This window comes from Mobula birostris, chromosome 13, assembly GCF_030028105.1.
Source record: "Mobula birostris isolate sMobBir1 chromosome 13, sMobBir1.hap1, whole genome shotgun sequence".
Lineage (NCBI taxonomy): Eukaryota > Metazoa > Chordata > Chondrichthyes > Myliobatiformes > Myliobatidae > Mobula > Mobula birostris.
The window spans coordinates 26,322,056-26,333,946 of NC_092382.1; the positions used below are offsets into that span (position 1 = coordinate 26,322,056).

Here is an 11,891-nt window from a genome sequence, read left to right on the forward strand (position 1 = left end):
ATTCTGCGAAGAATTAGAGAAGTGCAAGACGGATATATTCCAAATGGGAAGAAATTTTCATAGGGAAGAAGGACACTACCGTGGCTGACAAGCGAGGTCAGAGCCAAAGTAATCAAAAGGAAGCCAGAGCTAGTAGGAAGATAGAGGATTGGAGATTTTTTACAAACTTGCAGAAGGAAACTGAGAAAGTCATTAGGAGGGAAAAGATAAATTATGAGAGGAAGCTGGCGACTAATAGCAAAGAAGATACTAAAAGTTTATTTTTAAATATATAAAAGGTAAACGAGAGTCGAGGGTAGATACAGGACCAATACAAAATGACGCTGGAGATATTGTAACGAGAGATGCAGAGATGGCAGAGGAGCTGAATGAGTATTTTGCATCAGTCTTCACAGTGGAAGACGTCTGCAGTATACCGGACATTCAAGAATGTCAGGGAAGTGAAGTTTGTGCAGTCAGAATTACGACGGAGAAGGTCAATGGTTTGATTGTGGATAAATCGCCTGGACCTGATGGATCCTCGGGTTCTGAAGGAAGTAGCTGGAGTGATTCTGAGGCATTAACGATGATCTTTCAAGAATTGATAAATTCTGGCATTATACCAGATGAGTGGAAAATTGCAAATGTTATCCCGCTTTCTAAGAAGGGTGGGAGGCAGAGGAAAGGAAACTACGGACTTGTTAGCCTGACATCACTGGTTGGGAAGTTGTTGGAATCGATTGTTAAGGATGAGATTATGTAGTAGCTGGAGGTACATGACAAGACAGACCAAAGCCGGCATGGTTTCGTGAAAGAACAATCTTGCCTGAAAAACCTACTGAAATTCTTTGAGGAAATTAGAAGCAGGGTAGACAAAGGAGATGCAGTAGATGTGGTGCACTTGGATTTTCAGAAGGCCTTTGACAAGGTGTAGCACATGAGGCTGGTTAGAACGATGAGAGTCCATGGAATTACAGAGAAGTCACTAGCATGAGTGGAGCATTGGCTGGGTGGGAATAAAGGGATCCTATTCTGGCTGCCTGCCGATTACCAGTGGAGTTCCACAGGGGTCAGTGTTGGGATCGCTGCTTTTTACGATGTATGTCAATGATATGGACGACAGTATTAATGGATTTGTGGCTAAATTTTCCGATGATACAAAGATAGGTGGAGGAGCGGGTAGTGATGAGCAAACAGAGAGCCTGTAAAGAGACTTAGATAGTTTAGGGGAATGGGCAAAAAAGTGGCAAATGAAATACAATGTTGAGAAGTGTATGGTCGTGCACTTTAGTTGAAGAAATAAACAGGCAGACTATTATTTTAGATGAGGAGAGAATTGAAAATGCAGAGATGCAAAGGGATTTTGGAGTCCTTCTGCAAGTTACCCTAAAGGTTAACCTCCAGGTCGGTGGTGAAGAAGGTGAATTCAATGTTGACATTCATTTCTAGAGGTGTTGAATATAAGAGCAGGGATATGATTTTGAGGCTCTGTAAGGCAATCGTGAGAAGGCACTTGGAGTATTGTGTGCAGTTTTGGGCTCCTTATTTCAGAACAGATATACTGACATTGGACAGGGTTCAGAAAAGATTCACGGAAATCATTCCAGGAATGAAATGGTTACCGTATGAGGAAAGTCTGGCAGCTCTTGGGCTGTATTCCCTGGAATTCAGGAGAATGAGGGGGGATCTTATAGAAGCATTCTGAATGTTAAAAGCCCTGAAGAGATTAGATATGGCAAAATTATTTCCCATGCTACGGGATTCTAGGACAAGAGGGCATGACTGCAGGATTGAAGCGCGTCCGTTTAGAATTGAGACGCAGAGAAATTACTTTAGTCAGTGGGTGGTAAATCTGTGGAATTTGTTGCCACGAGCGGCCATGGAGACCAGGTCATTGGGTGTATTTAAGGCAGAGATATATAGTTTCTTGATTATCTAGGGCATAAAAGGGTATAGAGTGAAGGCAGGGGAGTGGGGATAACTGGAGGAATCATCCCATGATTGAATGGCAGAACAGACTCGATTGACAGAATGGCGTAATCCTGTTCCTATATCCTATGGTCTTATGGAGAGCGCACAAATCCTTGGCAGGTTCCTTTCACACTGTGAGACTCCACACACCCCTGACAGGATTCTGATACACTGTGAAACTACACACATATTTAGCAGGGTCCTGATACACCGTAAAACCCCGCACATCCTTGGCAGGGTCCCAACACACCGTGAGACGCCACAGACCGCTGCAAGGTTCCTGACGCACTCTGAGATCTCACAAGCCCTTCAAACTGTGAAATCCTGTACAACCTTGGCAGAGTCCTAAAATACTTTTACATGTCATTTTAAAAGTTTGTATTCAGCTGTAGTGTAGAGGCAATTAACTGGTTCCACACTTCATCCAGACCCTGTCTTACATTGACATCTGCCTTCCCCTAATTCAGGAAATCAATACTGGGGGCATCGCCATCCCTTTCCGTAACTGAGACAGATGGTCTCTATGTCCATAATGTTCTCCCACTGACACTCCAAACACTTGTCCAGCTACATTATCTCCTGGATAGTCAGGTCTAGGGAAGATACAGTTCAAGCTAATAAACCTCATTGTAAGGCTGGCTGGGACGGGTAAATGAATATAATAGGATGGTTGGGTCTGAAATATTTAGCTCAGTGGAGAGAGTGTGGTGGGTGAGGTAGTTGGACCTTGAGAGGGGTTCAGTAAATGGAAGTGTGATTGTGTAGCCTTTATGAAGACCTGATTGAGAGAGACAGAATTTGCTGCTCAGTATTCCAGAGTTCCGATATTTTTGCACTCAGAGAGGGCATACTGGGGAGTTGAAGCACTGAGGCAATATGGGCAGAGCTCAACAATAAGACAGATACAATTACTGATGTTTTTTTTTTAACTAAACATCCCCCAGTAGTCATCAGGAGATAGAGGAACTGATGTGCAGGCAAATTCTGGAAAGATGCAAAAGCGGCATATTTGTTGTAGTGGGTAATTTTAACTTCCCCTGTGTTGCTGATGACCTAACATACTCTGCCCCAGGTTTCCTTACTGAAAGAATATTTTAGGAATCTCCAATGGTGGGATGTGTTCTGGAAATCATGTGTGTAATGCCCGAACTAGAGGAGAGGACATGCTGCAAATGGTATTGGGAAGTAAACCTACAAAATGCTCGGGTTTCAGTGGGAGAGCCTTTGGCAAAATTGAGCACAACTCCTGTTCCCAGATGGTTATGAATAAAGAGAGGTCTATAGCTTATGCGGTGTGGGGTGTGGAAAATTTAAATTGGGGGAAGGCAGATTAAATGGTAAAGGACTAGTTCGGGAGCAGCTGTTATTGGGTAAATCCCTATCTGGCATGTGGGGTCCATTAAATATCATCTGATCAGAATTGGGATAGGGATCAAAATGGATTAAAGTCAACGATGGCGGCGCCTGCGGATCTTGACGAGAGATGCTATAAATTTAGTCCGAAGGGGAAAGATAAAGTTTATGACACTGAAATGGGTAACTGAGTTGTGGAGAACGAAGAGGCGTGTCAAAGAATCCATCGAGATATAGATCAGTTGTAGATGTGGAAGGGGAAACATCAGATGGAGTTTAATCCAGAGAGATGTGAGTTGATGCAATTCAGGAGATCAAATGTATGGGGGAAGTATAGAGTAAAGGTCACGACCCTGACATCATTCATATCTAGAGCGATCTTGATACCCATGTCCACAGCTCTCTGAAGATGAATCTCTACGTCACAGCTGTATGAAATGTCGGTTTGGCTGCACTTGGAGTATCGGTGAAATTCCGTCCCCATTACAGGAATGGTGTGAAGGACTCAGTGGGTGTTGAAGAGAAATGCCACTCACATCCCACATTAGAGGGCATAAACGTTAAGGAGTGTGCAGACAAACTTGGACTATTTTATATGAAGTGTAAAGGTTTGAAGGGAACCCATATATTGGGTTATAAAATTGGGAAGGGAAGATAGGCAGAGTGTTTCCGTTGTAGGTATATCAGATAATACAGGTTATGCATCTGGGGTGAGATGGGGGAACGATGTACAGTGCAGTTTCTTTTACAGAGTGGCAGGTGCCTGCAATATGCTTCCAAGAGTGGAGATGTAGGCAGAGGCTAGAGATTTCGACAGGCACATTAGCGGTCAGGGAATGGGGGGAATAATTAGCACCGGAGGCAGGTGGGATGAGTTTACTGTGGCATCATGCTGGCACAAACGTTGTGGGCCGACGGGCCTATTCCTGTGCTGTTCTGTGTTCTATGCAGATCCTTTCATAACTGAAATCCCGAACCACCCGCTACCGAAATTCCTCGGTCTCTGCTATCTTCTTTATCACCCGACCTGTAATCAGCATGGTTTTCAAACCTGCATTAAAAGTCATTGACCAGTAGCATCTCCACGTTCTCCCCTCTCCACAGACGTTGTCTGACCTGTACTCACATCTACACTCGCGTCCTTCTACAGCTGTGCTGCAGAAGACAGGCCAACATGCTGCATAACTGTGGCGGACTGGAAGTCTACAACGGGCAGTCAAAACTGCCCAAAGCATCACCGGCACCTCCAGCCTACCTTCCATCACGGACGTATATACAGAAAGGCTCCAGAAAAGGGCCAGCAGCATCAGGAAGGATCCCACCTATCCTGCCTGTGGGCTGTTTGCCCCTCTCCCATGAGGGAGGGTGACGTAGCATCCACAGCAGGACCACCAGTATCAAAATCAGTTACTTTCCTCAAGCATTAAGACTGATCAACACCTCCAATGACTAAGCCGCCCCTCCACAACTAACAACCCCCACCCAACCACTAGCACTATTTTATTTATTTATTTATTTATTTTGTCACAAACACCTAAGGCAGAGTGACTCCTGTATCGTATATATTTATATTTATTGTGTTTTTCATTACTTTCTTTATCTGAGTTTTTTGTGCTACATCAGATCCGGAATAATCACTATTTCCTTCTCCTTTACACTTGTGTATCTTGAATCTGTTGAGTATTTACAACACAAACTCTTTAAGCGACACGGTACTGCAGATCTGCCGTCTCAACCCATTTTCTGGAGGAACTCAGTGAGCTGAGCAGCATCTGTGATGATGGAAGGGGAAAACCGTCTGCGTTTTGTGTCAAAATGCTGACTGTCTCAATATCCTGAACGAGACATTGACATTTTCTCCCGCAACCGCCCACCCACAGAGTATGTGCTGATCAACAAAGATACTTCTTGCTACTTTGAATCAATGATCGAGAGGGGGGAGCTGTGATTCCCCGACCTGTTAATTTGAGAAAATGCCCATTATCTTTTTCCATCTCTATGCGCCACAACAACACTGGGCTTTCAAAGTTCTTCGACAATGGCAATGATAGCTGTGGCAGTAGTGGGATGGTGTCCAGTACGGGACAGTCGGGGTCAGTAAACTACCAGGGAAATAATCACCTTCACAGCACAATTAATGTGGAAATGTGACGATCTGGTGTTTTTCTAGACCGTGCCTCCCTGTCCAGTCAGGGACCCGTCGATCGAATTTACTTCACTGTACGAATTTCCGTTGATGAATCTAATTAAATGTAATAGCTTTGAGCTAACTCTTGTGTACTTAAATACCGAGTTCTGAGTTGAGGCATCTCACAATTTGTCCACTGTCTGTTCCCATGGAAGATGTTCAGCAGAAACACAAGGAGACTCTGCGGGCACAAACTGAAACACTGAGAGTGAACACGATCCTGATGAGGGAGAAGGTGAAGGTTTTCCAGCTGGTTGATCGATACGCTGAGCTCACGGTCATTTCTACTGTTCGAGATCGGAGACTGGTGGAACAGGAGCTGCTGGCAAGAGGCAGAGACCACGAGGAGTGGAGAGAGGAACATCTCCGCAGAGAGCTGGAGAAACTCCGGACAGATCAGTTGTTCCAGAGCAGCTTTTCCCGGAGTAATTCCAAATCTGGGAGTTCGGCAGCAGTGGCCGGAGTCCCAGGGGTCGGGAAAACAACAATGGTACAAAAGATTGTTTATGACTGGGCCACAGGGAAAATATACCAACAATTCCAGTTTGTCTTCAGTTTCAAATTCCGGGATTTAAACTCTATTAACTGCAGAATAAACCTGAGAGAACTGATTCTGGATCAGTATCCCTACTTTGGGAATTTGCTGAGAAAGGTCTGGAAGAACCCAGAGGGATTGCTGTTTATATTCGATGGTTTGGATGAATTCAAACACAGAATCGATTTTGCTGACAGTCGGAGAGATACAGAACCCAAGCACCAGTGCCCAGATCCCGAGTGGTGGTGTGAAGTGTCCGACATTGTGTACAGTTTAATCCAGGGCAAGCTGCTCCCAGGGTGTTCAGTGCTGGTGACCACCCGCCCCACTGCATTACATTTGTTGGAAAAGGCTGACATCAGTGTCATGGCTGAAATCCTGGGATTTGTTGGTGAGGAACGGAAGGAATATTTCATCAGGTATTTTGAAGATCAGTCGGTGGCGGCAGCTCTTTTCAAACACGTGAAGGAGAACGAGATCCTGTACACCATGAGCTACAACCCCTCCTACTGCTGGATCCTCGCTCTGGCACTGGGGCCCTTCTTCACACAAAGAGTCAGGGACCCGCAGCGAGTCCCCAATACCATCACCCAAGTATATTCCTACTATATTTACAAAATCCTGAAAAACCACGGCCGTGAGATTGAGAACCCCCGTGATGTGTTTCTCAGGGTTGGTCAGATGGCCTTCAGAGGAGTGTCCAAGAAGAAGATTGTGTTTGCAGATGGAGATTTGATCAAGTACAATCTTCGGCCTTCCCAGTTCCTGTCCGGGTTCCTGATGGAGCTTTTGGAGAGAGAGGATTCAGTCCGGAGCGTGGTGTACACATTCCCACACCTCACCATCCAAGAGTTTGTCGCTGCAGTCGCACAATTCCTGACTCTACATCCCAGGAAAATCCAGAAAATCCTCACTGAAGCCCACAACACGACAGACGAGCGATTTGAGGTATTTCTCCGTTTCGTTGCTGGTCTCTCCAACCCAATGACAGCTCGGGGCCTGGCAGAGTTTCTGGGCCCATTTCCTCATGAAACAACCTGCCGAGTGATTGACTGGGTGAAGGAGGAGGTTAAACGTCAGAGTGGAAACACATGGAGTGAATCTGGTAAAAGGAGCCTCCTGAACACATTGCACTACCTGTTTGAGTCTCAGAATCGTGGACTGGCTCAGGCCGCACTGGGATCAGTCGAAACACTTTCATTCAGTAGAATGACGCTGACCCCGATTGACTGCGCGGTCCTGTCTCATGTCATCGGACTCTGTGATGCAATAAAACACCTCGACCTGGGGAACTGCCACATTCAGTGTGAAGGAATCCAGCGGCTGGGACCCGGGCTGTACAAGTGCCGGGAGTTAAGGTAACTTGATTTATCTCTCACTCTGAAATGTGAGACTCTTCCATTATGTGCTTTTTCAATGGAAAGGAACTTGGGTAAAACTGTAGTGAATAGAATTGTGAAGAATTGTGAGAAATGCGACCACCCCACCCATCCCCCGTCCTGTGGGTTCTCTCTTCCCCTTCCTCCTTCCTCCCTTTTTTTCCACCATCTCCCGTCGACATTTCCCCATTCACTAATCTTCCTCACTGTGGGATTTTCTCCCAACCCTCACCCCTGCCCCACCAGACTCTCTCAGATCAGGAACACTTTTCTCTAACCATCGGGGAATGAGACAGATTATGTGGAGTTTACAGGGTCACACCGACAGACTAAATTACAGATAATCGGTGAATACCCTGGAGCTGGGCGGTGAGGGACTTTGACAGTGATGGGAACTCCGATCAGTGATTTACTGAAGGGTTAAATGTTTCCTGAAATATCTGAGTGAGAGAAATTCCCTTAGACCCACGGTTTGAATCACTTTGTTTATCAATTCGTCTGTTTGTGTTTAGCCTTGGGCAGAATAAACTGGGGGATTCAGGAGTGAAACTGGTGTCGGCGGCTCTGAGAAACCCGGAGTGTAAAATACAGAAACTGGGGTAAGTACCAGACAGTGAGAATTTGTGTTTACAGTCACTGGGTGTCCGACACTGAACATTAATGAGATCAGTAATTGTGTTACTGATAAACACTGGGGATTTGTACTGTCTCCTCTTTCTCTGTGTCCTTCACCCTCACTCTCTCACATCTCCAGGCTGGAGAATGTCGGTCTCACAGATTCTGGTGCCGAGGATCTCGCCTCCGCTCTCAGTACAAACACATCACTGACGGAGCTGGACCTGAGTGATAATGAATTGGGAGATTCAGGAGTGAAACTGGTGTCTGCGGCTCTGAGGAACCCCGAGTGTAAAATACAGAAACTGATGTAAGTTCCAGACTGTGGGAGATTGTGTTTACAGTCACTGGGTGTCTGACACTGAACATTAATGTGATCAGTAATTGTGTTACTGATAAACACTGGGGATTTGTACCGTCTCCTGTCTCTCTGTGCCTTCACCCTCTCTCTCTCTCTCATCTCCAGGCTGAACGCTGTCGATCTCACCGATTCTGGTGCCGAGGATCTTGTCTCAGCTCTCAGTACAAACCCATCACTGACGGGGCTGAATCTGGGATGGAACTCGCTCAGAGACCGATCTGTCCCTTCTCTCCGCCGCCTCATACTGACCCTCCCGAGTCTGCAGTTGATCGGGTGAGTGTTTGTGTTAAAGTTTAATGTGATGAAATATCAGCGGATCCGCGGATTTTCTGCTGATATTTGTCTGCGGGTGTTGTGGAAACATTGACCCCAGTCCCCTGTTACTGACACTGTTGTGTAATCTGTTTATTTCATCTTTATGCTTCCCTCTGTTTCAGGCTGGGGAACAATCAGTTAAGTAGGACCGGGAAGAAGGAACTGGGATCTCTGCAGGAACCCAGACCCGGACTGACAGTGATCGTGTGAACATCTGAATGTGTGAGCATCCTTGCCCATGGGATGATATCTTGGCCCATTCCCCGCCCTCCCATTTAACCGCAGCCCTCCATTTTAATGGTCCCGCTCCAGGTTTAATTCCTGCCGGTTCTAACGGAACTGGCTCCAGCTTCATGCTTTGTGACGTCAGATGCGGACCCGCGCTGACGTATATCTGCCTCATCTCCAGCGACTCCGCTTCAGCCGGATGTGTGGGTTCGAGACTCCCCCATGTGAGGCCCCGGGGAATTACACTGGCAGGAAGAGCCCGGGGCCTGGGCTCAGTCTGGAACACCAGTGTCCCGAGTTGGGATTTTCCCGGGAGAGAAACCTTTTGCTCCCTTTGCTGAGGACGGTGCATTCTGCAGTCTGGCCGAGATAATAATGTTAAATTGACAGATACCTCGGCAGTGACCCTGGATCTGCAGCGATCTCGGACACGGCCATAAAGTGTAATTTTATAATCATCGGTTCCTCGATGCAGAGTGACGGTGAGAAACGGGACTGATTATTCCAACTATCACCCGCTGTCGCCGGTCAGTTAATTGTGTGTGATTGTGAGTGAATCGGGAGCAGAATATTTATTCCCTCACGTCAGCAGCTCACACATTGTTTAAATTACATTTGTCATGATGAAATCAATAAACCGCTGTAACCTCCAGTCTTGGTGTTGGACTAGGTGGGGTTTCTGCCTTAAGCCACCTGTGCACGGTAACAGTGGGTCGGAGCTCCTCACACTGACACAGTAGCGTCTCAACTCCAGGCTGAGGGAGGTCGGACTTACAGAGTCTGGGTGCCCAGGATCTCATCTCCACCCGACCCCGCCTTCCTGGCTAACTGTTCTCCTCCTGCCCCCCTGCAAACGGTTAAAATCGACGTGATTCCACCCCGCAAACCGTTAATATCAGACGTGATTCCACTGAGGTCCCGAGTACGAGACGGATGGAGGATGGAATGCTGGCGTTAAACACGGACTGAATCTCCCTCCGCACCGTCCCATCACACACTCCCGGGGTCAGACACAGAGTGAATCTCCCTCCACACACACCGTCCCATCACACACTCCCGGGGTCAGACACAGAGTGAATCTTCCTCCACACCGTCCCATCACACACTCCCGGGGTCAGACACAGAGTGAATCTCCCTCCACACCGTCCCATCACACACTCCCGGGGTCAGACACAGAGTGAATCTCCCTCCACACCGTCCCATCACACACTCCCGGGGTCAGACACAGAGCGAAGCTCCGTCCGCACCGTCCCATCCCACACTCCTGGGATCAGACACAGTGTGAAGCTCCCTCCACACCGCCCCATCACATACTCTTGGGATCAGGCACAGAATGAAGAACACTCTGCCTGTTCAATCTCGACCTCTAGTGCCCAGAGCCGGAGAAATGTTCTCTGTGGAGTGAGATAAGATCTCATGTTGAAAAAGATTACAGAGGAGCCTCTCACTGCGTTCAACTTGGAACTGTGGAAATGGGACCACCGCCCCCCCCCCCCTCACTACTCTCACACACACGAGGTGAATTTATGTGGAGGCGCTCAGAGACAGGGAGAGAAGTAGAGGAACAACATGGAGTACAATAGTGGAACGGCGCGGATGTGAGGGGGCACAAACGGGCAGGGGAGTACAGGTGGATATTAGAACCCTAGTTGTTAATAATCACATTTAAAATCTAGGGTCAAGATGAAATCGAAGATGAAGATGATTTTGCAAAAAATGCGACCACACCCCTCTCCCACTGTCAGCACTCCCAAAGGGGCACCGTCCTTTCTCATCCACTCATCTGGGCCGCAATCCCAATCAAACGCCACCCTTTCCAATTCATTCCCACCATCCGCACTCACAACCCTCTCCATTCATTGCCGCCGTCCACACTCTCGGTGGAGCTCTACCCGTTCCCACCGTCACTCACGTTAACTCACCGTTTTCTCCCACCATCTGCACCACTTCCCGTTCACTTCCTCCATATTCCGCACTCCCAACGGACCCCACCACTTCCCGTTCACTCCTGTCTTCCGCACTCCCAATGGGACCCAGTCTTTCGTATTCACTCCCGCCGTTTCATGAAGATGGTGCGTGACAGGTTTATGGTTTCTGCGTCCCCATGCTGAGTGATTTATTGATCCTTGTTCCCTGTCTCCACATAGCAAAGTAGAAGTTACAGAACGCACGGAACCTAGTCTACATATTCAAACTGGAAATTTTGCCAGACAAGGTTACAGATCTCTGTCTCCACACCAAGTGTTTTACCGCGCTCGGATTCTGCTCTCTTGTATCCACACCAAGAATGTCACCGCACACCTTTCCTGGTGTCTGTATCCTCCCCTCTCCACGACGCTCGGAGTAATAACTCACAGGATCCGGAGATGCAGATGTCGGACCGGTCTCTATTGTTTGCGATATATTTATTATCTGTGATAAACAGTCCGCGCGATCGAGTGGAGGGTGGTCGAGAGTGTCTGTCCTGCGAGGGGCTCTTGATTGAAAATGGTGAATAGGGAGGGAACGACAGAAGGATTCAGAATGGTCACTGGGGAGGGAGTGAAAGGTTGACTGAAAATGGTGTCCGGGGAGAAAGTGATGGGCTGAGTGACAATGGGCGCCAGGGAGGGGGCGATGGGCGGAATTAAGATGTCCGTGGTCACCTTATTTCTCATGGCCGGCAGGGAGGCAGTGATACACTAACAAGAGAGTGGGAGTAACAGGCAGAGTTAAAATGACCCACAGGGTGGGGATGAAGCTCTGATTGAAAATTATCAGCGGTGGCGGGGGGGGGGGGGAAGTTATGTGCTGATTAAAAATAGGATTCCAGATTAAAGCCCAGAATATAAAATTATCACCAGGGAGACAGTGACACACCGACCTTACATTGTCACCGGGGAGGGAGTGACTCGCACATTGAAAATGGTCTCCAGGGAGGGAGGGATGCTCTGAGAGAAAATGGATGCCAGGAAGGGAATAACACAC

The 11,891-nt window shown here is 47.5% G+C and overlaps 1 protein-coding gene across 1 annotated transcript in view; it reads left to right on the plus strand.

Moving 5' to 3' along the window:
* The window catches only part of LOC140208618 (NACHT, LRR and PYD domains-containing protein 3-like), a 48,928-nt gene extending 40,022 nt beyond the window's left edge, over nt 1–8,906 (plus strand). Inside the window, exons 8-12 of the mRNA XM_072277423.1 lie at nt 5,647–7,384; nt 7,918–8,004; nt 8,160–8,330; nt 8,487–8,654; nt 8,819–8,906. Of these exons, the coding sequence (XP_072133524.1) occupies nt 5,647–7,384; nt 7,918–8,004; nt 8,160–8,330; nt 8,487–8,654; nt 8,819–8,906 (2,252 nt within the window). The remainder of the gene's footprint in view (nt 1–5,646; nt 7,385–7,917; nt 8,005–8,159; nt 8,331–8,486; nt 8,655–8,818) is intronic.
* Nucleotides 8,907–11,891: the final 2,985 nt, after the last annotated feature.